This window comes from Poecilia formosa, unplaced genomic scaffold (assembly GCF_000485575.1).
Source record: "Poecilia formosa unplaced genomic scaffold, Poecilia_formosa-5.1.2 Scaffold111, whole genome shotgun sequence".
NCBI classification, from domain to species: domain Eukaryota; kingdom Metazoa; phylum Chordata; class Actinopteri; order Cyprinodontiformes; family Poeciliidae; genus Poecilia; species Poecilia formosa.
Genome location: NW_006800050.1, coordinates 1,434,065 through 1,461,752, shown reverse-complemented (window position 1 = coordinate 1,461,752; position 27,688 = coordinate 1,434,065). Strand labels below are relative to the sequence as shown.

At 39.1% G+C, this 27,688-nt stretch overlaps 2 protein-coding genes across 2 annotated transcripts in view; one reads left to right on the top strand and one right to left on the bottom strand.

Annotated features, from left to right (window-relative positions):
• adgra3 (adhesion G protein-coupled receptor A3) overlaps window positions 1–15,828 on the bottom strand; it is a 28,914-nt gene extending 13,086 nt beyond the window's left edge. The window contains exons 1-3 of the mRNA XM_007559956.2: window positions 14,825–15,828; window positions 7,789–7,860; window positions 1,527–1,598 (exon numbers count right to left, since the gene is read on the bottom strand). Of these exons, the coding sequence (XP_007560018.1) occupies window positions 1,527–1,598; window positions 7,789–7,860; window positions 14,825–15,030 (350 nt within the window). The 5' untranslated portion in view covers window positions 15,031–15,828. The remainder of the gene's footprint in view (window positions 1–1,526; window positions 1,599–7,788; window positions 7,861–14,824) is intronic.
• Window positions 15,829–19,515: 3,687 nt separating this feature from the next.
• On the top strand, window positions 19,516–23,301 carry gba3 (glucosidase, beta, acid 3). The gene is made up of 5 exons (XM_007559955.2): window positions 19,516–19,769; window positions 20,547–20,771; window positions 20,857–21,659; window positions 21,917–22,040; window positions 22,745–23,301. The coding sequence occupies exons 1-5, from the start codon at window positions 19,715–19,717 to the stop codon at window positions 22,936–22,938; spliced, it is 1,401 nt and encodes a 466-aa protein (XP_007560017.1). The 5' UTR covers window positions 19,516–19,714; the 3' UTR covers window positions 22,939–23,301.
• The last annotated feature ends 4,387 nt before the right edge of the window (window positions 23,302–27,688 follow it).

The following is a 27,688-nucleotide window of genomic DNA, read 5'->3' as shown; positions in this document are numbered from 1 at the left end:
GCCAAGCTAAAGTTTGTGTTGGCAGGCGCTGGGTACTATCTGATGAATCCAACTCAAGCTGTGTTCCACCTCAGTCTCATGCAACTGACTCAGATGCACAGCTTTACACCCACGAGTCACAACGAGAACAGCTGCACGCCACCCAAGATTGGTTTTCCGCATTTGAATAAGATCGGGACATAAATACATTCAAGTTCTCTTCCCTTTATCAAAGAGTGAGCGCCTCTGGTAGAAGGCCAAAGAAAACAAAAGGCTGGAAATAGACTCCTGCTTCATGATGCACCTTTATCCTGGCAAAATTCCCATGCAGACCGTCACAAAGAGCAACTGAGAAGAAAAGGTGTTTTGCATGGGGTTCGTGCCCCACTTTTATTTAAAAATGATTTTCCCCAAAAAAAATTTGAAACATTTTTTAAGTTTGGCTATCAGACTATAAATGGGGCTCAGATGTTCCTACAGTGGCTAAGCTTTAAAAATTAATTAATAATAATAAAAAAAAGATGTCTTAAAACAGCAAAAGTTCTCCAATGTCATTGCCAGTTCTTACAAGATTATCTCCAAAATGTGTTCTGGAAGGTGTGAGCACACATTTTCTACAATCGTACAAATGAACCAATCACAGATTTTTAGGCCAATTTCTAATCACCGATTCTGTCCAACCCTTTCATAAAGATTTTAGCAGATTCTGATTTGACAGACTGATCAAATGTAAAATCAAAAGTCAATTTCTACATGCTTCTCTGTAGCATAGTAAAGTCTCAAGTCTCCAGGCAACTCCAGGCTTCATGATGAAAACAGGCACTATATGACATGGATTACGCAAACTTTAAATGTTAAGAGCAACTCATTCTTATAAATTCTCATCTTTATGGAAATGGATGAGGGAATAAATGTCATTTTTCCAGTGAGTAAATGTCCATTTGATGATGGAACTGCAAAGATTCGGAAAACATTTACTTTTGCAGCAAACAACACATTTTAGGGCAAACCAGTTGGTTTGCTTCAAACGAAAATTTGATTTGCAAGAAGCTGGAAACATCTAGAACAGGCAGTAAAGGATTTGAGTTGTGGTATAATGAGTTGCAGACAGCTTTCGCATTAAAAACATTGGGTAACGATCACCAGTCTACAGGAGGTCAAGTGGTCGCATCATTCAACAGCTTGGTATGTGATGTTTATGCGTTCACAAGAGGGGTGTCATATCAGGGTATGACAATAATTTTGATTATAGACTAAATTTTGGCATCCTGCAATTTTAATTATTTACATACCCAGACCGTCACTGGTCTGTGTGCCACACACACTATGTGCCAACCAGGCCTCTTCTTCTTGGTGCTTAACTCTTTGTATCTATGAAGTCTGACTTTAGGGAAAATAAAAAAAATATATAAAATATTTTCTTTAAGATAAAATTCTCAAAAGACTTAAAGCCTGAAAGTCTGATCAATCCGCTTGAATGTGGAGTACACAGTCAAAATATTTGACTAACTAGTCAACAAAGGAACAGCAGATGCTCCGATACTCACAGTTTCTTCAGAGTTTTCAATCCCAGGAAAGCTCCCGGCTCAATACGACTGATCAAGTTGTTCCGCAGGTCCCTGTGGAGAGAAAGAAAAATGGTTTCCCCCCCATTAGATTGGAAGGAGTAGAAACAGCAATGACAATCATTTAAGTAAATCGTTTCAACAACATCATAAATGAACTTCTTACAACTGCTCAAATACTGATTCTGAGAGACCCAGCTACAGACTACAGCTGCTCCCAGTGGTTTAAGAAAAAAAAAAAAAAAAACGCACCTTGTTGCCACGGTTATTTTATACAAATCATGTCAGGCAAAACAAAAAAAAAAGCACTTTAATCTGATTCTGAACAAGTCACGGTCATTTTTTTTCTACCATTTACTGATTAAACTGTAAATTTAATAACAGCTGTGTTGAGGCAAGGAGTCCCAGCTGAACAGGTCACCACACACACACACACACACACACACACACACACCTGCAATGACCAATGAGGACTGGGTTTCCCTGCTTCTTAATTGTTAATATCTTAGTTTGACAGCAAAATCCCATATTTATTACTTGATTAAATAGGATCACAACGCATCAACAAACACTTAGTACACTGCATTTCACTTCACTTTTCAAACTCAACAATTTTGTTTGTTTTCCATCTAATGAAAATTATCTATAATTAAATCTTTGTACAGTAAGATTTGGGAAAACAGACGTAATTACCATTTTGTTGTTGTTTCACTTTTTTTCCCTTTGATTGATTGATTAAAGCCAAAAACCAAAAAGAAAAAAAAAAATATTACACAGCAGTAATATCAATAATTCTTGACAAAAACTCTATAATACCAGGATCTAATCCAGTTCCAGAGCTTTCCTTGGACATTTTCAAAACATGTCAACCACAGTTTTAAGGTTTTTACAGACATGAGCGGACAGTTTGGAGGTCAGGTCATAAAATGTGAAGGGAAATGAGTTCATAGAGGAACTAGGAACTTTAACTAGGAATTTTCCAAGATTGGAAAATTCCTAGTTAAAGGGTGCAGAAACAGACACCTATAATTAAAGGAGAGCAGGAGAAAAAAAAAAAAAAAAAAAAAAACGTTTCGCACTTTTTAATCCAACAGCAACCAGACCTCCCTCCAAACTCAAACACCTATCATCACTACACAACTGTTGTCATGACCTGACCCTCAAAGGCGTACTCTGGCTCGCTCTCTCTCCGTCTCACTCACACACACACACCTGCTTCTCCCAGGGTTCAAAGGACTGAGGTCACAGAATTCCCGCGGCGCTCACCTGCGCCAGCACTGCCTCGTCACTCATTAAAGTGGAGGTAGAAGAGGCTCTCTACTCGCCACCTGAACCCACACAATGCACCGCTGGGTAACTCTGCCCGTTTGATGTCGACGGGCTGTCAACTACAGGTGGCTTCCAGACCACAAACGAGCCGTAGACAAAACATCTATTGCTCCAGAAAACTTTTGATGTGAGCAAGCAGAGATAGTATTCCAGCAAAGAGGTGCCGAGTGAGAAATGAGAAGAGGCAATGAAGAAATTGCTAATATTTTTTTTTTTTTTTTTTTGGAAGATCCTCATAGCCAAGTCAGAACCAGTTTTAGTTTGTTTCAGTCTGTTAAGACTTTGCATTTGTTGCAATTTTAAAGAATCTGTTGTGGCAGAACTACACATAAAATTAAACCACATGCAACAAACCAAAAAATTGCAAATGAACCCAGATAAAAAAAAAAAAGAAAAGAAAATGGGGTTAAAGAAAACCCATGTTGAACCACTCCTATCTGCACTGTTTGATTTTCAAAGACTGAAAACTGCACATGACCGGGCATCTTTTAAGCCTATTTGCACAGAGAAAATGCGGCTTTTCTGGACATTCTCGCTTTGAAACAGCTGGCAGAGCATTAAAGCTGTGTTTCAAAAGTGTTCTTGAACTAGATCCAAACATAACAGTAGTTCAGCAACTGCTAAAGGTTTTTAACTGTGTTCCTCTCTCATTAAAATAATGTTTTACTGACAAAAAGATTACCTGAAGCTCATTTCTTGAAATCAGTGGCTTGGCACGGTAACGAGCTGCAGCATGTGTGTTGATACATGAAATTCAGTTGTTCCACATCAGGCCGCTTTTATACAATTGTTCACTTCGCTCCGATTAGAAAACAAGGACAAGAGTCTCTGACTCTCAGAGTTATATTATATCCAACACAGCCAGTTTAAGCATTCAATTAAAAAGGAAAACTGTAAATGTATCAATAAGTCTACTTTTTAACCTCTGGAAAGTAGATTTCTAGTGTCATGAGGGTCACCTATGGTAATGTCACCCTGTGTTTAATTTTAAATAAAAATTTAGATTTATTGTGACAATGCACCAATATGAAAATTTGGGTTGATTCGATATCAGATATTAATACCGCTGTTATGGTCAAAAGCCAATGTTATGTGTGACAACACTGCATAATATCAGGAAAACATCTGATGTGTGACAAGGTTCATAAATGTGGCTATGGGTTGTGATACATGGATAGCTAAATTATCTTATTTATAAATTGTTATTTTATTTATTGATTAAGACTCCTAAGTACACAGAAAAAAAACAAACTTTTTTTCCCCCATCCTATATATACAAATTAATATGTTGGGCCAAAAATTGGCAGCAACATTTGGATCATATTTCTTTTATGTTTTGTGAAAAGTCAAAAGGATTACTCCATAGCGCATGCTAACATTGCTGACTAGGACTTCAAGATATTAGAAAATCTTGCTATTGTGATAATATAGAAGATATTGTGACAATGATACAGTATGAGATGTGGCATTTTCTCTCTCATCTGGGCATCCATCACTATATGACCTTTCGCCTATTGGGCGATGTCCTTTGTGTCCGATGGGAATGGCTGTCCAACAGCTAAATATAACAATAGCCTGTAAATACAAGCTTGTAACACTTGGAATATTGTAGCTAATAATTATTGCGCTCCACACAATACTTCTTGAAACTGATGTTGTGATGACTATAAATTTGTCATGTATTGTGCAGTCTGAATGCAGAATACCATTCGGGATACTTAGCAGCTCTACTCTATGATTTACTATCCAAACCAGTTGTGTTTAAAAAGCTGAACAGTACTGCAATAATCCCACAGATTTTTCTGTCAAAGTAAAATATATACGGAAAACTCCATCAACATGTTATTTACAGCAACACAAACAGCTTTTTCTTTCAGGATCCTTCTCATCCATCCATCTAATAAGCTGTCCTCCACAGCACTGCTTTCAGAAAGAGAGTCGGAGGGAAACAAGGGGGATTCTGAGTGGCTTATAAAAACAAGCAGTGACATCTTTGGCCCCCAGCAGAACACAGGGGCCTCTAGAGTTACTTTTCAATTTCACGCAGAGAGCGGTGCAGACAGAAATCAATTCTCCACCCCTCTCTGTCTCAGGCTGCATTTAGCCCCTCTAAATGAGGGAGCACTTCGTTTTGGACACAGGAGGAAAAAAAAACAAAAAAAAAAAACAGAGGGTGAAAGTTTAGAGACCCAGCACACTCAGACAAAGTGATGGAGTTTTAGATTTTAGGCGGGAGTGCCGTTTTGGAGCATGCTCAGTGTGAATGTGTGTGTGGGAATCTCACGGCTGTCACCTCTGCCCTCGGCTTGGCCTCATTATAATCACAAAAGCAAGCAAACCATTGAGCAGGCTCAGCTCTCTGTCTGCAGACGGACTGCAGTAGGTTGGCTGGGAGGGGGGTTGCAATGAGACAAAGACGGGCAGAATAGCTGGCTATTCACAAACATCGCATACGAGAGCCTACAAGGCTTTCCTTAAGAAAGATCAAAGATTTTTATTTCACACATTCGGAGCAGACCCTCCGTTTTATCCTCAAGGTCTGAGCTTTGAAAACCAACCGCTCGGCCCCCAGGAGAGCCGTTCGGCTACACAGGAAATAATCAAGGCAGCCTTGTAAATATGTGATTGAGGAGGAAAATAATGAGCAAGAATTTGGAAAACTGCGACTTATGTAATTTATAGTGCTCATAGTGAAAGTCTCTCTAAAACAGGGAGAACCGCAGTCAGCTTTTGCTCGCTTCCCTCGGCAGCCTGAGCTTAAAGCGAGGAGGATCATGCACTTAAAATTCCATATCAATGCACTCATGTGTTATTGTAGCCTTGGGTAAAAGTGGGGCCATTAATGGTCTGGTTATTTTATCTGCATGAAGCCATTCCCGAGTGATAAATCACTGGTGGCCCATATGCTCAGGCTCAGGCCCAGAGCCACGTTCTGAATCTCCGTGTAGGAAGGAAGTACGGATTGTAACATTCCAGGCCGCAGCAGCAGAGTCGGATGACACGGATGATGTTTCTCAATCAGTAAAGGGAGCCAAGACAAAAAACGACAGATATGTCAGAAACCACCCTGCGTTGGTCTAGGTCTTATATGCGTGTCTTGGGGAAGAAAGCAAATGGAGCATTGCGCCAACAAATTTTATGAATACCAACCGCAATGCAGTGCATAGTTGTGAAGTGGAAAGAAAATGACGCATGGTTTTCAAAAAATATTTATCAGAACCATTTTCAGTCTTTCAGAGTCTACTGTAAACTTGATCCCAATATTTTTCGCAAAAATAGTTCAAGCTCCGTCAACCTGAGCTGTGGAACTCTGCAGCTCCCCCAGAGTTAACCGTGGCCCTCTTGGATGATTCAACCAATCTCTCCAGGAAGTTCAATGTTGCGAACGCAACTGCAAATGCAAATTCAATCAATCGTTCACAAATTTTGCGCAAACTCGCCATTTTCACCCGTCGTCACAACTTTCCCGCAGATCTGACCAATCACTTTCATGTTTTCTGCATTTCCTTATTTCCTGACCAATCACTGCAACTCAGCTGAATTTTGACCAGTCCCCTTAGCTCCCTTCTTATTTAACTTCCCGTTTCATCAGGTCTCTCGAAAGCCGAACCTGCGAGATGAAAGCATGTGCGACACTGAACGGTAACATCTGCCTTTTTTTTGTTTGCGGAAATCATTTTAAGTTGTTCTGTAAAATTTGTGCATAAAGTTCATGCTACCTTGAATGGCCAATATAGAAATTATTCTTTTGTACTTTGACAACTCCTCAGGCCACCCACTTCCCATTGACAAATAATGGAATCCTAGGAATACCCAAGCAGCTATTTATATTATAGCAACACTTCCTATAATTAGCCCCTTTCTACTTTGACCTCCAGTCTTCCAGAATAGACTGACAGCCTTGACTGACTGAACCTCAGAGCCGCTGGGTGCTTCATATTTTTGGGGACTTTCATATTCCATTGGCAGGATCCCAGCTTGTGTTTTGTGAATCCCTCCACTCTGCAAGTCAAAGCTTTTCTTGTGGAGGGATGGGTTACTTCTGTTGAGGCACTTTTGGATGAAATTTAAGGCTTTGACAATAAAAATGTGTCATCTGTTGGGTAAGGTTTAAAGATGCTTTCCACAAAAAAGTCTTAGTTTTCTGGAATAATCTTGATGTACAAAACAAATATGTTAAATTACATTTCAGGGACAGAAATGACAGATTTCACATTAACATTTGTAAACAAAACTAAATTACTTCTCATCACCTCACATACAGGCCACTTACTGTGTACCATTCTTCATTATTTTCCACTTTTACATCTTCTCCTACACTTTTAAAAGTTACACTTTTGGCTACGTTCAAGTGCCTAACATGATTAAAAACCAACTAAGTTTTTAAAAAAGGGGCTCCCATGTAAGCAGCCTCCACTGATTAGACTGAATAAGGTTGCTTCATGAATAAGCAAAGATTAGATTAGACATAAAAATTCTGATTTTAGGATGGAGTGTGCAGACATGCTCTCACTGGAGCCGTTACGCTGTCTGACAGCTCAAATATAAAACTCTTGTAAACAACATCTAGTTTAATTTCCCAAGTAAATATTACACACAAGACACCATGCTGCTATTTTAGTAGCAGACTCCCTTTACTATTTTCAGTATGTGCCTGCAGGCAAGTTTTATAAAATCTATGGGTTTAAATGAGCAAAAAAATTTTCCATCGCGTCATTTACATGGTTTAAAGTTCCTTAATGAGATGCCAGCGAAGATGCAGAAGTGGCTGCATTGAGCACATATCGAAACACACTGAAAGTAGACCAACTGTGATCTTTAGTTGGAGTCCATTACTACAACTATGCTTTGCAGGGACATTCAAAAAGCAGATTATGATTCAAGTGAATTAATTCGACTCGGCAGCCATACTTACAACTTTTCCAACGTAGACAATCCGGAGAAGGCTCCATTTCTCAGTTCCTGAATCTTGTTGTTGTTTAGAATTCTGCGGAGAAAACAAAGATGGAAATTATCAAGCAAGAAAGGCAATTAAAACACAGCTGACTTTGAAAAACAGGATGCAACTCTCAGATGTGCGCTCCTGGTTTGTTATGCTGCAAGCATTTCTGTCAAAATAATCACACATAATGTTCAACTCATTAGCTGGAGGAAAACAAACGCCTCCTCGGAGCCAACCGGACACAGAAACCAAAACATCAGCAGAGAATGTGTGTATGAAAGTGGATTCAAAAGGGACGGAATGTCTTTTTATCAAATGGAGGAAGGATGGCTGCCTTTATCATGCTCATTTGAAGACAGTAGATCATGTGGAACATCGACTGTTCCATATGATGTGTAACCACTAGGATGCAACAATGACATCTCGCATTGCTAAAACGTCACAGATCTGGCTAGTTGCAGTCAACATGGCTTCACCTCATGCAGCAGTAAAAGGTTCCTCTACTACTCAGTAGATAGCGACAGTGACAAACTGAACAAATCTTATACCGTTTCATTCTTGAGTTTTGTTCGTTACGCCCCACGTAAAGACTAAATACCTCTTAATAATATTTAATTTCCAAGTAAGAGGAAATCTCTTTTTTTTTTTTTTTTTTTAAATCTACATGTTTTTTTGGATGACAAACTGGATTCTACAAAAATAATTTGCTTCATGCAGTCAGCAATGCTGAGGTACAACAAACCAAGCTTTGTGTTCGGTTCAGTCTCTCTTAAAACTTCACCTGGAAGGGTGTTAAAAACCAATAGGCCAGAAATTCACAGCAGGGATTTGTGGTCAGAGTTTGTTTCTGGCCTGCAGGGAGGGAACATGCTGGTTAGTGACATGCATGTCGGCTGCACCCGCAACCTGAGGCAATCCTGGAGCTATTACAGGGCGTTGAAGGGGTTTCATTACCGGGGTTGGACAGAGGAGACTTGATGAAGGTTTTCTATTTTTCTCCGTGGGAACAAACACAGTACTCGACTGTTAAATCCACAAACAATTGACAGTAGTATGTATTGGTTTTCTTGACATCTACAAAACTCAAATGCAAATAAATTGATGGAAGCTGTTTAAGATTATCAAACGAGCTTTAATCTTCAAAGACAGAAGTAAAAATTAAAAAAAGGTCTAGGGACTAGATTATGTTATTCTTCTCCAAGATCAAGTGGACATGTAATGTCTGGTGATTCCGGAGTTTCTTTACGTTTAATAACTGGAGATTTCCCAAAAGTCATGCGGCCTAGTGTTGGCTTCTTTCCATCCTCCACCCTTTAAGTCTTTGCACGCCACCTTATCCAACCTTGTTCCTCATGACAGGGTTGTGACAACAAAATGCTGGGATCTGCTTTGACTGCAAAAAGAAAGTAAGCCTTTATGGCAAGTCTCATGTCTGATTTTTTTATCAATAACGCATAGCAAAAGAAAAAAAAATACCACTCATTTGACTCTCAGAATCTGTGGAAAGGAAGTCTGCACTCTATTCATCTACTTCTCTGCGGACCTGTCTCTGCACGCCAGCCTGACGTCTCCAGACTCTGTTTACAGCGTAGGGAAGTTTTTTTTCCAGGTCAGCCCTCTAACAGCACAGAAGAGAGTCTTCAGGCATTTATAGTAAGTAAAACACACTTGGGCTTATGCCAAGAAAAATCTGCTAAATGATCCTGTCGACACACACATCCTGTGTTTACTTCTACAGATTTTTGTCAATCTTAAAGATGTTTATCAAAGATGTTATCTGTAAGTGTGCAATTTCCCCTACAGATTAATATAGCCTGGGTTTTTATCTTAGCTTAAAGCCTAAGATTAAAGGTCCCAATTGGTTTTTACATAATTTATGGTTTTGGTGACATCTATAGTGGAAAGCAATTAAAAATTCACACATTTATACAGCTGCTGGATATGCAGCTGTATAAATGTCCACAGGTATGAGTGTCTGTTTCATCTTCATCAGATTTTCAAAATATTTCCAGCTGCATTTCAGCTTAAGGTTTAGAGTTAATGCACAACATATATATAAATATTTAGAAATTCTTCTTGACCCCTTGCAATATATTTACTCCTTTAATGCGATGTTAAATGTCAAGTCAGTATCCAACTCTTCACATAATCCAAGGGTTTGGATTATGTGACTTTTGACCTGTTCAGATCCAAAAACCTGGAAATGGCTGTGCACATTCAAATAAAGATATATTTGATTGGGAATATATCTGCAAAAACAAGCTATAAATGAGAAGCAAATACAATTGCCTATCATCTGTGTAAAATAAAAATAAATAAATTATATACTACACCAACATCAAAAAGAGCTGATTAGATATGATCTAGAACGTAGGATTTGATTTGCCAGACCAACATTAAGTGACTAGTGAGTAAAAGAGCAGCTTTTGAACACAGGCTACAAAGTGGGATGAAACAAATATATTTATTAAAACTTCCCATCTCTAATTTACCACATCTAAAACTGTCATCAACAATCATCTTCTTTTAAATATATATTTAAAAAAATAACCTCACATTTCGGTTTCGTGAGGGGGAAAAAAAACAAAACTGATGCAAAATATACAATTGTAAGCTAACTAAAGAATGACTATGCTTTCAAAAGGAGCGGGACGGAGAGAATGACGACCCTGCAAAATAAAAGCTCAGCTGGTCTGCAAACTGAATGGATATGCAGCTGTCAGTGCCTTGTCTTCAGGACTTTTTGGCTTTCCAATGCAAACACTGCAAAACCACTTAAGAACGACACAGGGGGACATTCCATTAGTGTGCACAACAGCATGGCAGAAACACTCCTAAAAAACAAATACAAGAGTGAAAGCACCTGTGTTCCCCTTGCACAAATACTTCAAAGACATTTGGAACAACGAAGCAAAACAAAGAGATGACGGACATGAAGAACGGTCCGACTCTACACAGATCTGAGTACAGTCAGTTTTATAGGTGAACTACGTGGAACCCAATAGGAAATGGTTCTTTATCCCCAGTTTGGCCAGTGAAACCAGTTAGTTTATAGCACCCCGATGAGCCGTTGCGCTAAGCGCACATTTCCCTGGGATGTTTCTCACATAAATCCTGCGCTGCTCTGCAGGAGATAAGACCAGGAGCACTTCTTCTAAAAAATCCAACCCGGTTGCTCTAGGGGAACTGATCTTATATACGCAAAACCAGTCCTGAAAAGAAATATAAGCTGGATGAGTAAAGAAAGCTCAGACGGTTCCTGTGTGAGAGGCTATGGAGGGTGAAATAAGAACTCCTGCACACACCCGCCCACTCAAACTTTTCGACTCTCAGAGCTAAAGGCCAAATTGGAGCACTCGTAACTTAGCAGAGGGCCTCCTCTGGCATGGGTGGACAGGCCAGCTGTAAACACATTTGTGTCATTTCCTCTCGGATTACTAAGGCGGTCGAGTTCAGGGACTGCATTAGACTGCATTACTCAGGTTTTTGCTCTTCGTTTTGTTTCAACACAAAGGACTCCAAAGCTGAACTGCAGTCAACAACTTCACACACCAAACGTCGGGGCAAAGCCACTCCATCAGTCCTTTACGTTGAGCGTCTTTGCGACTGCACAGGTACAAACTCGCGTGGGTAGATTTGCAAGTTTTCTGGTACAACTCAAGACTCGTTGTTTGTTAAAAGTGGAACGCCTGATAAGTGAAAACAGGAAATCGTCTGCGAGATGTGTGCCCACGGCTAATGAACGGGTCTTTGTTTACACCAAGAATGTAAGCTCTGAGGCGGGATTCATGCTTCCCAGTCGCCTCAACTAAGAAGGTTTTGTGACATAAAATTTTACCTTCTTTACGGTCAGGCCTCTCCACGGAGAGTCAGAGCAGAGATTTCTGTGACTGAGCTCATTGACGGCAAAGATAAAATATGTCGTTCAAAAGGTGATGCCAAATGCACAGCAGTGTTGCAGAAAAACAAAAGTAAGAACTGTTGGGTTATCCATTTATGCACAGTTAATCCCAAAGCAATTCCGAATATCTAGAGGACGGGAAGCGTCGTCCCAATTCATCACATGGCTATTAAAATTGGCCTCAAATCTATAAAACTGCATCAATAACCCTCATTTTGTAATCGGCAAAATAATCTCCCACTTAAATTTATTCATGTTTTTTTTAATGACTAATCAAAAATTAACAAGAGTATAAAATTAACACTTAATTGAGCATTTATCAACAAATGCTTTTTTCCTTGGTCAACGATTAAGTCACTGTGTTTCCCAGTTCTGTGGAAACAATAATTAAAATGAAGCATCTTTTTGAACAGAAACTCCCAATTTCCAACATGTTCGTCAATGGTTTGCAAAATAAAAGTCAAAATACATCAACTCCACAAAATCTTGTACCATAATCGACATCAATATCACATCTGCAACTTTTGAAACTGGAATATACTTCATGCATATCGTATAAATATTTATGGCCAGCTAAAAAGTTAAAGAATAAATGTATAGTTTTAATGGTTGAGATACTAAAGTTCACAAAAAGTGGTGGGGATATTGTGATGATGGAAGAAAAAAAAAGTTAGAAATATTAGAGGTTTTTTTTTTTTTTTAGATCAGATTATATTTTGGTTAATTTACCAAGTTACAAGAAAAGAAAGCAAAGTGAGACGATATTTTACAAACCAATAGTTTACGTAAAAAAGAAAGCAAATGCTGAAGTCGAGGCTTAATTTTAAATTATGTCTACCCAATATACAGCAATAATTTTCTAGTGTCTAGAAAATAAAAAAACTACACAGTGAGTTTATATCCACAGACAAAGTGAAAAAAGCTTCATAGTGCGAGACAGAAAAGCAACGACAGACCATTTTCAAGGTTTCCACGGCAGCTTTGACTTTTATGCAAAGTTCAAACACGCAGCGGTATCCAGATCACGGTCAAGCACGGTTGAACTCTACACATCCAGAAAGTTCACTGATTTTAGAGGCTACGTATCATCATTAAATGAAGTTCATGTAAAATATTTTATTATGTAAACAACAAAGTCAGTTGTATTTGAGCTCCTGGTTGTATTTTTAAAAGTTGAGGAAATAACTGTGCTTATTCCTGTGCTCCTTAATGAAATTATTTATGTTGTCTTTTCAGTCTTAAAGTCTTTACCAAGTCATGGACAACCAGTCAGACCTCAATATGTCTCCATGGTAACTAGATGATTAAATCTACTTAGGCAAACACGAGTAAAAACAACAAGATATGTGAGCTGCACTGAAGTTCAGGAGCTTGGCACGAGTTGAAATTTTCAATTAAAGAAAACCCATTTCTGGTGGAATGAAGCACCAACAGCAAATCTAAACTCCCAATACACAAAACTGTGTCCTACAATAAAGTCAGATTGTTTCCCAGAAACAAAAGTTTACAAAATGTAGTGAATGCAAACACAAGCAGCACATTAATGACTGTTAAACACCAAAGAAAACCCCCCGTGGCAGTGACAGAGGAAGGTAGTCGCACTGAAAAAGTATAAAGTCTGTTTTTACAGACAGGCCAGGTGTTCAGCTCCACCCAAGTTCACACCAGAGGGAGCCTATTCCAGCTCATGTCCGGTTCCAGAGGAAGGGAAAAGTGGCTTCAGGCACCAGTCTAATTGGCAAGTGTCAGTGTTCCTGCAAAAAAACATTAATTCACTGCTACTGTGCAGAATTAAAAATCTACAAATTGTGTGTGCTCTGGGTAAAACAACAACAAAATTCACTTAGAAAAAAAAGTCATCCAAGAAATCCTGACTGGTTCTATCAACTTATTTGTAATCAATGAAATGCAACACAAAACCAAAAAAATGAGTTCAAATACCAATATATATGGTATTTGTGTGTGCAGTGTGTGTTTTAAGCCCACAGCCAATAAAACATCAGGAAAAATGAAAGTAAAAACAAGACTTAGTACTGCTCTAAAGGAGTATAAGCATGCTGCTTACTCAGGTGTGTGCTGTCAAGAGCTAAATCTGAAAATAATCCTACCATAGTCTGAGTCACATCCTGATGTAAAAACCCCACAAGGCTTAATTCATGACTTGTAAGCTCTTGTAAATGCCTCATAGATGGGGTGTCTATGAATTCAGTAGCATGAGTGGAGGTTGAAAGGTTGAAAGGTTTTTGCACTACCTGAACTTCTCCACATCTTGTGTTTTCAATAAATTTATTGAGATTTGATGAGACAGACACAAAGTAGTGCATATTTGTGTAGCGGACGTAAAACGATACATGGTTTTGAGAATTTTGTACCAAGAAAGCTGCTGTGCATCAATACTTTGAAGAACCAACTACTGCAATTACAGCGTTTTTTTTTTTTTTTACATTTTTGATGAATGTCTCTAGCAGGTTTACATATCTAGAGGCTGAAATGTTTGCCAACAACTTGTGTAAGAGAGCAGGAGTTCAGTCAAATTGGATTGAATGACATTTCAACTCTTAACAACACATTCTTAATTGAATTTTTGATTTGGACTTTGACTTGGCCTTTTAAAGACTGATCCAATCTAAACTTTTCAAGCCCCGCTTGAATGTTTGGTGCTGTTGTCCCATTGGAACAATTAATTAACATTCCCTTGACATTCTCCATAAGAGCCAAACTTGTGACACGCAGAGCTAATAGTTGTTCTGGGACTCTTCCCAGAATAACGTTCTTTTACAACTTTAGCACTTTACCATCTACACTGTTGCCTCGTTTTCATGATGCTTTTTATTTACTAAAGGTTCTCCAAAAACCCTACGACCGTGACATAGCAGCTGCATTCATACTGAGATTAAATTACACACAGGTGGACCTTGTTTTCCAATTAGTTTGCTCATGGAGAAGGCTGGATCTACTGGTTAGATTTGAAAGTGTTAACAGCGAAAGAGGCCGACAAAGCGACAATTTGACCATTTTAATTGTAAAAAGTATATCGAAAATATGTTTTAGAGATCAATAACGACTACAACAGAAGTGTGTGGGTGTTTTACAGTGACTGAAACTCACAGTATGACTGTTCTGTTGGGGAAGGAGTCAGCAGGCAACACCTGATGGAGCTCCATGTTGCTGCAGACCACCTTCCTGTCGGATGCCGGGCTTTTCCCCCCGCTCTTCGGCCCTTCGTCGGAGGTTTTGCAGGCGAACGGCACCGCGGAGCCACGGAGGCCACTCAGCAGCAAAACCACCACCAACTGCAGCCAGTCCAGCCTCATTTCTTTTCTTTTTTTTTACCCCCTTTTCTTTTTCTGTAACCCCACACACGACTAGTGGAAACCCGGCTGCTGCATTTGGTAACGAGGAGGAATGCTCTGGTACTAAACAGGGCGAAGGAGCAGCTTGGACGGGGCTAACAATACAGAAACCTCAGCCAGTGTGTTGTTTGGCTCCAACGAGCCTTCCTGCTCCATTTCCCGCAAGGTTTTTCCTCTTCGCTCGACGCTGCTCCAATCCGACAGAGGTGTGCTTCTTTGTTGGAAGGGAGGGGGGCAGACTCATTTATAATTCCCATTCCATCCTGGTGTGGCGGTCATTTTATTTGGACTGTAAAAAGCTAGACGACCTGGTAAAAGGAACATTCTCGCAGGTTAGAGCCCCTCTTTGTTACCCATACAGTCTGTGTCCAGGTCAGATTGCTGTCTTCCAGGGGAAGCAGCTGAACACACATTCCAGGTTATCCACTCAGGAAATGTCTTCGTGGTTAAAAAAAACATCAACTTCCAGGCGGTTTGATTAGCTTCCTAATCAAAATACTAAGTCAGCGTTTACTTTAAACAAGAAAATACTCCGACTTGGACAAGTTCTTTACCTCCGGAATAGTTTTGAGGAAAAAACAAAACGCTAAAAACTGCTTTTAAAACAAAGACAAGTCGACATAATTCTTTGAAATGAGTCATCCACACAAAGTTCGGTCCTTATTTCTTCTTCGTCCTGTCTCGGCGTTCCACTGTGATCAATCATAGTCAGATTCCAAACTATATCCGGTCGGACTTTCAGAGTAAAAGCAGGAGTGGAACTAAATGGTCCTTTACAAATAAGCTTCCGGTGCAAAAATTCGTAACAAATCATGAACTTCAATTATTTTTAAAAATAAGTTTCTCATGAAATTTGTAATACAAGACTGATGAAAAATTACACCATCCAGAATAGCCACAAAAAACCTGGCTGTTCAGAGTTATATGGTCTGCACTTGTATAGCGCTTTACCAAGTTCCCGAAGCCCTTCACACTACATTCATTCATTCATTCACACACACATACATTCACAAGCTGATGTTTGTGGGCTACTGGATTGTAGCCACAGATGCCCTGGGGCAGTCTGACAAAGGTCAGGCTGCCATTCAATGGGGCATGGGGCCCTTTAACAGAGCAGGGACCAAACTGGCAACCAATTGTAGGATGAACTCCGACCACAGTTGCCCATATGTCAAGCTCTTAAAGAGAAGAGGATTCTGAGGCAAAGGGGAAAGTAAATGTAAATATCAGTAAATTGGGGACAATGGCAGGATACTGAAGAAAAATATGTACATTTTTGAGTTTGAAGAAAGTTTATTAAGTCATTTAGCAAATAAGTAAATTGAAGACATTAATCAAATAATTTTATTAATCCTAGCCAGCCAAGAGGGAAGATTTAGTTTGAGTTTGTGTCAGACATAGAAAAGGTTACGTTTGTTCTTTTAAAGCACATATCTGCTTTCAGCTGTACCACTGATATAACTTATCTTCATTTTTTATACATTTGCTGACATAATTTGATACATTTCTCAAGTAAACCCTGGAATTAAGTTTAAATTCAGAGTTTATATATATATATTTTTTTTTTTTCTTCAAAATTGAACCAAAAACCAATAATTGAATATGATATAGATGCGTTTGCTTGTGATAACACAATCCTTTGTAAGATTTCACTCAAGAAACTACTGGTTAAACAATTGACAATTTGTTAAAGCTAACTAGTTAAAGCTAGCTAACTGGTTGTTAATTTAAAAAGATTGCTACTGAAAGAAAATCTGTTGGATTTGGAAATGATATAGGGGGATAAAAATAAATTCAATTAAATGTACTGTTGTAGCGACAGTGATTTGAAAAATGTAGTCCGCTTGTAGATTAGTAAAGTAATTGCTATTTGTCGCTCTTAAATATTAAAGTGCTGTGGGTTTTTTTTTAGATCAGTTCTGCTTAAGATCTTGATTCTAGTAACCTTGGAGTAATTTCCTCTTGGTAAGGATTGTAAAATCTAAACCGGCTCTCCAAAAAATATGGTTAAGCCCCGTTAATTTATGATTTAATTAAACATGGACTGTTAAATTTTCATTTTGAGTCAGATTGTAAAAGACTATGACCTTTATGAAATCATGCTTTAAAAAACAAAGAAAAAAAGCCAGGAGTAACTGTCCACATCTAAACTCCTCTTTAACCAGTTCATAAAATCCTGTAGACAACTCTCTCCATGTTTAAGGTCAACTTTCTGTACTTTCACTCAACTAGAAGGAATTTTCATGCTTTTTGTTTTGGTGCCTCGACTTGAACAACTGATTCTTTATCTACTCCTGCTCCTCCCTTTTGTCTGAGTGCAAAAACAGGTTCTGTCTAGCCTGCTGTCGCCATGACAGATGAAGTCACATGGGGTCTTAAAATCCCAGACTCTGAATGCAAAGAATAGGGGAGGAGAAACATTAACTGATACTGTTTTGATAGTTCAGGCTTTTTTTTTTTTTTTTTTGCACTGTGTATTTTCTTTTGTTATGCTCATGCTTAGTTGATCCTTAAATCCACAGAAATGTAAAAAAAGTGGACAATACTGAACCAATACTTTCAACTCCAGGATGTGTGAGGCTGAAGATTCAGCTTTGATCACACAATGTGACAGAATAAACTGTACCTTATTGAAGTATTTATACACTTCTAGCCTGTTAAAACGTTCTCAGTTAACCACACAATTATGTGTACTATAGTGTGCTTTTATGTAGTAAACGAGCACAGAGCAGTGCATATAGTGGAAGGGAAATGACACCGGTTGTTTTCAGATTTATTTACAAATGGAAATCCAAGAATTGCAAGGAATATTTTTGTTCTTTCAATTTGTAAAACCATCATTCGCTGCAACTACAAGTTACTTGAAGATGTGTCTCTACCAGCTTTGTACACTTGTCAGATTTAATGGACATTATCAGTTTCCCACAATTGCCACACAATCTTAAAGGTGCAGACTTTGACTGGGTCATTCTAAAGCATAAGAGTCTTGCTTAAGACTGTTGACATGCTGGAAGGTGAACCTCTGCCCCTGTCTCAATGCAACCATGTCTAGCATCTCTGCCTCTGCTATAGAAACTCATCCCCAACAGCATGATGCTGCCACCACCATGTTTCATGTTGGCGAGAGGATGTCCAGGGTAAAGTAGCTTTAATACATGGCTCAAGTCAAATGGAAATGGGTTTGTGTTGCCTTACTCTCTCTCTCATGCACCTGGCTTTGATGTATCTCACTCTGTTAAAACTGTTTTTCTCTTATTACCATTTCAGTTGGAGGTTGGAATGAATATTAAACAAAATTAAACAACTGTTGCAATTCATTCACCCCGTAGATTGATTTTTAGATTTGAACACTGTTGGACTAAACTAATTTATTTAATATAATCTTAAATGCTTAAACTGAGTGTGCAGCCTTTCAAAATGTTCTAACATGACTTTAGTTGTAGACAATGCAAATAAACTGAACATAATTAAGATGAAATGGTCTTTGAAATCTTCTATTTTTATATAGTCAGAAAAAAAATTTACATACAAATATTAGGCACACTATTTTAGATTGGCTGATAGTATTGCTACAAAAAAAAGAGTAAAACTAAATTAATATGAAACCTGGTGTGTCCCCTTGTGGGCAGAGGTTGCAACCTCTACTGTTTTTTTATTTATTAGTATTTAATGACAGTTAATTAAATGGCATTTTATTAAATTGATAGTTGCCTGCAATTTTATTGATTAAAAACTCGCTGCATTTTATAGCTGTAAATATGACTTAAAAGTTAAATTCAACACTTGTATGTGTTATCTATGACTAATCACACTACTCATAGCTGCTTTATTTTTATTGCTGCTATTGTTAACAGTTCCTTATCGTTTCTCATTTTTATTTTTATAACCCTGTTTTAATTTTTTTTATAAATTATAATATTTTCTGTAAATAAAGTTATATGCAACTGTGACAAAACAGCTTTTTTTTTTTTTAGGACTTTTTTTTTTTTTAAATTATAAATCTAATCGAGTTTAGTTTAACACGTAATTGCGATCAGACCCATTTACGTTTGTCCATGTGATTTGTGACCACATCCCATATGGGAATTTTGACTCTTTTTATGATCCGTAACATTCGGTTCACCTCAGCAAAAACAGTTAACCGTCTAATCTGATGGAAGTATCCTGGTTTCTGAACATGACTTTGTGGTTTGAAATTTTAAGTAATTTATTATTCCAGCTCATCCTTTGCTACTTATTGTTTCCTATGTTTCTTGGGGCATGTTTATTGATAAAACTTGACAAAAGGTTACTTAGTAAGATTGCAATCTTTCCAGCTCAGAATGAGAGAAAGACAAGCCGACAAACACTAAATAATAAACTATACAGTGAACAAATGCAAGGCTGCAGCAGACAAGCATTCCGAGAACCTTCGGATCTAATCGTTCACCCGAAAGAGTGAGCACAAATAGCCGGCTCGGCCACCGGCGACACAGAGCTCTTCCTGCGACAAAAACGACCGCATTGTCCGATTGAGACCAGCGTGGTATTCTCCAACAGACAATGAAGCATAGACGACACATTTCTACGTATATTACTGGAAGATATATCTGGTTTTAAACGATATAGGCCAGCGAGATAGAAAGAGCACGGCAGCTAAGAAAACATGTTCCCGCGAGACTTTGCTTGGGGAGCGGCAACATCTGCGTACCAAATAGAAGGTAAACACAGCCACGAGACTTTAACTTTGTTCTAGCTGATTAGGTTTTGTGAGAATGTATGGCTCATTTAAATTCAGTTTAAGCAAATACAGGAAGCTAAATGCATGTAGGTCTTTATACACAGGCTGATATACATTCAACTTATTAAAAGGAGCATTCAATTAATGAATTTCATGGGTTGTATACGAAAGACTGCAAAATCTGGTCTGTAACGTTACAGTTGCAATAGAATCATCAGAGTCGAGGAAGAGTCTACTTTATTTATGATGCACTTTTAAAAATACAGGTTGCACGACGTGGTTCGCAGCAATGATTGGAGATAGCTAGTTTTTAATATAAAATTTTAGTTCACAAAATAAAACCACAAATTTGTCTTATAAGACAATAAGATAATTGTCTTATTTTGTATTTTAATAAAGTATAATTTCATTAAATAAAATTCAAAGATTTAAAAAAGTAGTTTTGTGAATAAAATAAAAGTGGATATTAAAAACATTAAGCTGAGATGTCAAATTGCATCCAAGTAAATTCAAATAATTGCAATTGCAAGCTGCTTTATAGGACCAACAGATGCAATAATGTACAGAAATATAAAATCATATATGTTCAGTCATTAAAACTCAGTTCAGTTCCATTTTATTTCAGTTCAGTTCCAGATTTTATTTTGGCTATAATCACATTCAATTTACTATACAAAAAACATACTTTTAGAAGTAGTTTCTTTTCATGTTATCACCTTCAGTCCCTCCTTCTGTTTACATGTATGTTCTGGTTTAGGTGGATGGCAAACTGATGGAAAGGGACCAAGTATTTGGGACACATTTTGTCATGAAGAAGGTCGAGTTTTTGGAAATCAAAATGGAGATGTGGCCTGTAACAGCTATGAGCTGTGGGAGAAAGACCTGGAATGCATCCAACAGCTTGGCCTGACGCACTACCGCCTGTCTCTGTCTTGGGCACGCCTCCTGCCTGATGGGACGACGCGAAATGTCAACCAGAGAGGTAACACCGTGCTCTTAAAAGAGCGGTAGCAGAATAAAATCCAACTCTAAAGAGGATGATTTCAGTATATCTGTCTCTCCAACAGGTGTGCAGTACTATAACAGAGTGATTGATGATTTACTGGCATGCAATGTATCCCCAATGGTCTCTCTGTACCACTTTGACCTGCCCCAAGCAATTCAAGACCTTGGAGGCTGGAAATCACCTGGAGTAGCAACTCTCTTCGATAACTACGCCAAGTTTTGCTTCCAGACGTTCGGGGATCGGGTTAAACTCTGGATCACCATCAACGAGCCACAAGTGTGTGCCAAACTAGGTCACGAAGTTGGTATCCATGCCCCTGGGCTGAAAGAAAAAGGCACCACTGCTTACCTGGTGGGGCACAATATGCTGCGAGCTCACGCCATGGCCTGGCACAGCTACAACTCCACGTACAGGATAACGCAGAATGGTGCAGTGTCTTTGGCCCTCAACAGCGACTGGCTTGAGCCTTTAGATCCAGGTCGTAGCGAGGACGTCACCTCTGCTGAACGTGACCTCATCTTCACTCTTGGGTGGTTTGCCTGGCCTGTGTTTGTTACCGGAGATTATCCAGAACTGATGAGATCTTCCATAGAAACTCAGTCCAAGATGATGGGATACAGTGGCGAGTTGAGACTCCCCAGGTTTTCAATCGATGACCCTCCCATTTTAGGAACTGCCGACTTCTTTGCACTGAACTACTACACGTCCAGGAAGGTCAAGTCAGGAGGATGCAGCGAGCAGATATTGAGTATGAAGAGGGACTTGGCTGCAGAAGAGGTTTTAGATCCATCCTGGCCCATTTGTGGGGTGTCATGGTTGGCTGTTGTCCCAAATGGCTTAAGGAAACTTCTTAAATACATAAAGGTAAAATAAAACTTAATCCCTTTCAATAATCACCTTCAGAAGCACAATAATGCCTCATTAGTGCTGTCACATTGTGTGAAACGGTTACTTTGTTGGGAAAAAGTGTTTGCAAACGAGCAATTTCCTGCAGTTGTGCCTCGTCACAGGCCATTAGCTTGAACCTGGCGCTGTTAAAAGCAGCCAATCTGTCTCCTCTCTGAATGCCTGACAACCGTGATGCCTTGCTTGACAAAAACATTTACCCTGTGACTTTCCAGGATGTCTTCAACAACCCGACAATCTACATCACGGAGAATGGTTTCGCTCAGGTCGGCCCGCTGCAAATTGAGGATGTTGAACGATGCAAGTTTTACAAAAGCACCATCTTGGAAGTGGCTAAAGGTAGTATTGACAATTGCTCTGTAGTGAAGAAAACATTTTTCAAACCAGTGAAAAAAAGTGAATTAAGTTGTGGCTGTCCAACATGGAAATTAAGTTTGAGAGTATATCTTGCAGACTTTTCAAGTATTCCCCAGTAAGTGTTTACACACTGTAGTGACAGTATACTTGAACTCAGTTTAGTTTTAGTTTTTGCTGAAAGATCTTAGCATATTTCTTTAGCAACACCCAGAATTCACATGATTACATTTTTTCAATGTCTTGTGCTGATTTATTGAAATCAGGGCAGCCAATGGTCAGTTTATTTATTTATTTATTTATTTTTTTCATTTTTGATCCTTAACTATAAGATGTTTAGGTCTGTACAATAATAGAAAAAAGCTGTGGTACATTCCAGTAGCAATATGCAACAGTGGCATTGCAATTACATATTTTCAGAATATTGTGCAACTCTGTATATTCTAAAACTTCCCAGCATGCTCTCTGCATACAATTATCTAAGTAATTATATATATTCCTGTCATATATCCTAAAATTACATGGTGATCGTCTTCTGACTTCACCTATGAGTTTATGAGTCACTCATAAACTCATAGGTTTATGAGTGACTTCACATTCACTCATAAACCTATGAGTGAATGTTTAATCAAATAATATAAAGATTAAAAAGACCCATATCTCATGTCCCTCTTATGTTTTGTGTTTAGCTATAGAAGAGGATGAGGTCAACGTCCGTGGGTACTTTGCATGGTCACTGATGGACAACTTTGAATGGGCTGATGGATTCAGCGCTCGTTTTGGCCTGTTCCATGTCGACTTTTCCGATCCCGAGCTGAGACGAACCATCTACCAGTCTGGGAGGGAATATGCAAAGATCATCTCAAAATACAAATCTGTCTGACCCACGTGAGAAGGAGTTGGCAAAGTAGATGTTAATGATTTTTTTAATGCAGACTATTACAGCGGGGTGACTAAGAAATACAAGAAGCATTTTGTAAGTGAGGAGTTTAAGGTACAGAAAGTAAAGATTCGTTGAGCTCTTATGATCCCACCTTCCAACTCTATGATTTTGGAGATCTATCCTGGTATTATTGGGGGTCTATGTATATATTTGAGATTTTATGTGTAGTTTTTAACATAAATTATAATTTTTTACATATTATAATTTATGTTATATTGTAATTAACATAAATGTTAGTTTTTAAGAAAGTAAGAAAAAAACAAACACAATGGTTGAAAGAAATTATTAAAATACTCAAATTAATAACAGTGTTGCAGACTGTTATATTTATTGCACCCTTCACATGGCTTCACAGGTTCCGTCTGCTACAAGTCTACACTATACATACACCCAAGCGAATCTAATCTAAGATTAGTTCATTTTCTAAAACCTGGTAAATCCAACAATATAGAAGAATCAACATGCTTTTCCCTTGGAGATTTAAGAGCCTGCTGTATCTATTTGCCATATAGATTGAGAAGGGCATATTTAGTAAGAAAGAGTAAGAGCTTTTATAGAAATCAGGACACTGATTGCATCTGTGAGGCTACACTGCCACCTTGTGGTTCAGACAGAAAGTACAGCTCAGAATTCAACCCCTCAACTCCTCGTGTCACACTTCCCAATATTGTGTGCGACATGATGTGGTGATTTATGACGTGTTGGATAAACGATACACAAGTGAAGCGGCTCTCTAACCACAATACATCTTACATTTACCACAATTAATATTAAGGCTTCAATGTGAAGGAAAATGCCATTTATATTCTGAGTAGAGAGGGGGCGGGGGCTATGTTTGCATTAATAAGCATGGTGTGTATCGTGACATCCAGTTGGCTGTGCTCATCGTTTTCAACAGCTGTGAATAATACCCTCGTGCCCCGTTTCCATCTATGTCAAGACAAGTGAGAACCTCTTTTGTCTTGTGATGACTATAGTGGAAACATGAATAATGCTGGTGCTGCTGTGTGCATCACGATTTCTTTGCAGGATGACTTGAGGACAAAGTTGAGCCACATGTAGTCTTTCAGCACTACGGTAATTAGCACACCTGAAACCTGATCTTGAGAGGGACTCGATCAACTGTGATGTTTTTTTCAAGGTTTGAAAAATGCCAAAAGAGTGCTTTCGTTTGATTTTTAAATTGCATGACAAATATAAAGACTAGATATTTTTCTGAAGAAGGCTCAGAAAGCATCAGTATCTTTCTAAATGTGCGTGAGGGACTTGAATGTATTGCATGTTTTACATTTATTTTCAGTATCCTAAAAAGGCACGTGAGTCTGACGACCTTCATATATTCTATTTGAGTAACAGAAACACAAATAAAACTGAAATAGTTTTGTTAACACTTGGCGTGACAGGTGACACTAAATAATTTAGAGATCCGTTGTGTTTTCTGCTTCATTTCCCAACTTTCTGGTGATTTAAATAGCCAATTAAAGATTGCCTTTAATTGGCTCTGACTAATGATCTGATTTCTGTAGAAAAGCTAAAAACTTCCACTTTTTCTTGTTTCTAAAAGCTTTCACAAGTGTCATGTTTAGTAAAACAAAGAATGGGAACAAAATACCAAAATGCAGCAAATATTTCTTTAAAGCACAAATGGGAATGTGTGAACTGCACAAGCACAAAATTTAGCATTATGTGACCTAAAAGCTGAAAAAAAAACAACTAAGGAATAAAAAAGAAAAGAAGCATCAGAATCAACATAAGTCAAGAAGCTTTGAATCAGGCTTCCCTCGACTCATTCTTCCAGCTCTTCTGAATTCCCAGCTAGGAGTTGATTAGTAGTTCCAGCAGCTGTCTCCCAGTATTGATGGATTCCATCTTCTATCGCTGCGTAGAAGCACCTGCCATAGGTGGAAGAACCTCAACTGCTGCTGAATTGATTGAATGAAATATGAGCGAGAAGTTACCCCGCACTTAGCGAATGTCGAAAATTAGTCATTTGAAAAGGAGCTGGAGAATAATATGTGCCTATTGCTACTCTGAGAGCTTAAAACATTAATTAGCATTTAAATAATTCACACTTAGAGTGTCTTCTAACAGCCCAAATGTGAACGTTCGACTTCAATTCATTACGTTCCGGCGAAATTTACCCTGATTATGGGCCGTGATGAAGAAAGCCGCAGAACGAGCCGTTTCCAAATGTGCTCTCCAATTAAATGTCAGATATATCACGTGTATAGATGTGCTGCCCTTGACAATAAATTGGCACGTTTAATTGTAACGTTCAATCACATTCGCCGGCGGAGATCTCTCTCTCTGCCCCCCTTGAAAAACACTGAGGGGGGCTCATTTGTATTTGACCAAACTTAACTCATTATGGTTTTGGCAGACACTATGAAATATTCAATAACTGGAGAATTCATCGAGTCAGGACCAATAGCATTAGGTTAATTTGTAATAATCAACTACCGTCGTTGGGAACGGCGCCGACTGATGTGTGGGTGCAGAACTTACAGGTGCAAAGTGTGCGAGTTTTAGAAAATAATTGCCCCTTTTTTTATTTACTGATTACTCTCTTATGTGGATCCCCCCCGGAGGAATGCTATAATTAGATTGTTGCTTCAATATCCAGATGATGAGATGTGTGCCACTCCCTTTCTCTGGAGCACAGATACAAATCTCTTCCCTCTTCTCCTTTGTCTCGGTCTCTCAGTCAGCTGGTGAGGGGCCTGCGAGAGCCCCCAAACCACCACTCAGCCCATCCTTGTGTCTCTTTTTCCACCCCCCCACCCCTGTCCTCCTCCTCTGCCTCCTCCTTTTCTCTTGCTGTTTTTCTTCCACTCTTCAACTCATCATCTTCCCCTCTCCTAATCGCATTGCTCATTTCCCATTGACAAGTGAGAATGAGACGGAGAGGGGTGGAAAGGGAAAAAAAAAAAAAAAAAAAGCACAAACTTTTTAAATCCCATTGACCTACTTTGCCAGACATTTCTCTGGGAATTCACATTAGCCAAAAGAAAAAGTCTGAAGAAGAAATGTTTCTCTTTTTTTTCCCCCCACTGCTTCTTCTGTCTTCCTCAAAAACTCTCGTCTTTCTCTTTCAGCTGGAGGCCATTTTCCTCGCATCCTGAATTTGTGCCCCCACCACTAACAGCACATTATACAAGTGGATAAACGCCTTACAGTGGCGCAGCCGACACTTCGGAGCGCTGTTGCCACTTCCTGCGGTGGTGTAAGAAGCATGACATTGGAGTTATAAGAAGATGCTGTGGGAGAGAGACCTTTTCGTGATTGATGGATTTTGGTGGAGGAGACAAAACTGAGGGGCGGGGGACTTAAAGCTACCAAGCCTCGAAGACTTAATGCCAGTCCCATACTGAGAGCCTAGTAGAAGCAGAGAGAATAAATGGAAAGGAAGACAATTTAAGTCCTTTGTTTTAAGTCTCCTCCCTCAGGGAGAGCAGATGACCCTGCTAATGACAGTCAAAACTCCCAACTCCCTTGAGTGTGATGGTGCTGCGCTGTGGGAGGGGGTTCACAGACCTGCCTGAAAAATTGAAAGGTCCTGGAATATTCAGTTCTCCCTGGGCGCTCCGCTGGGGGTGCACATGCAGAGATTGGTATTCTGGGTGGGAAATGTGCATGGTGGGTAAACCCAGCAGTGGTAGAGATGGAGAACCCCCCACCCCATCCTCTGAGCAGTGTGTGTGTGTCTGTTGTGGTGACCATTCATCCCAATGCTGTGTTTCATGGGAAAACCTCAGGAGTGTATATCCGTGCAAAAGCAGGGAAGGGTTAGGCACTTCATAAAACCTTTAGCCCTGTTGGACTGGATAGTTAACAGATTTGGACGCAAGCAGAGAGACTCATGGTGTGGATATACCTCCATGCTCCCAAACCGCAAACACAGAAAATCATCGATAAAGACTAAAACTTTCATAAAATTAAGAAAATACCCAATCTGCATTTTTAAAGCCGTTAAATTGTCACTATGTTGTTAAAACGGCCACTATGTTGTGACATTATGTAAGACAGATAAGCAGCTCACTTATGTTTCCTGTAGGATGGATTTCTGGGCAATTTGAGGTGGTGAGACATTTGGCAATATGTTTTGGATCATTAGCCACTCACTTATTTAAAATATTCTGGTCCTTCAAAAGGTTAGTTAAGCCATTCTCTCCAAAGTCAGGAACTTTGCTAGAAAAACGGGCCCATAGCATCACAGATCTTTGACTTCACTTAAAATTTGGCCCTTTTTCCAAATACTTATTTGTTTCATGCCAGGTCCACATGGAGTGTTTGGGTGCGTTCACACTGCAGCCTGAAGTGACTCAATTCCGATTTTTTGGCAATTCCGATTTTTTTGCCGGGGCCGTTCACACTGCCAGTAAATGCGACCTGTATGCGTTCTGCAGTGTAAACGGGCAAACGACCTGAAAGTGTCCCGCATGCGCAGTAGAGGGCGCAATAGCGTCAGCGTTCTAAGTCTTCTGCCAACTGCCATAAAAAGAAGTGCTCAGTGTTTGCGGAAGTAAACATGGAGGCTAACGGTGGAGCTTAGCTTACATATTTGAAGTTGTTAGCCGGCCGGAGCAGCATATTAACAACTTAATCCTCATATAATCCGTCATGGTTGTTGTTTTTCTTCCCACTTGCGCGTATCAGGACGCAGAATAGTGAGATTTGTTGAGAAACAGTG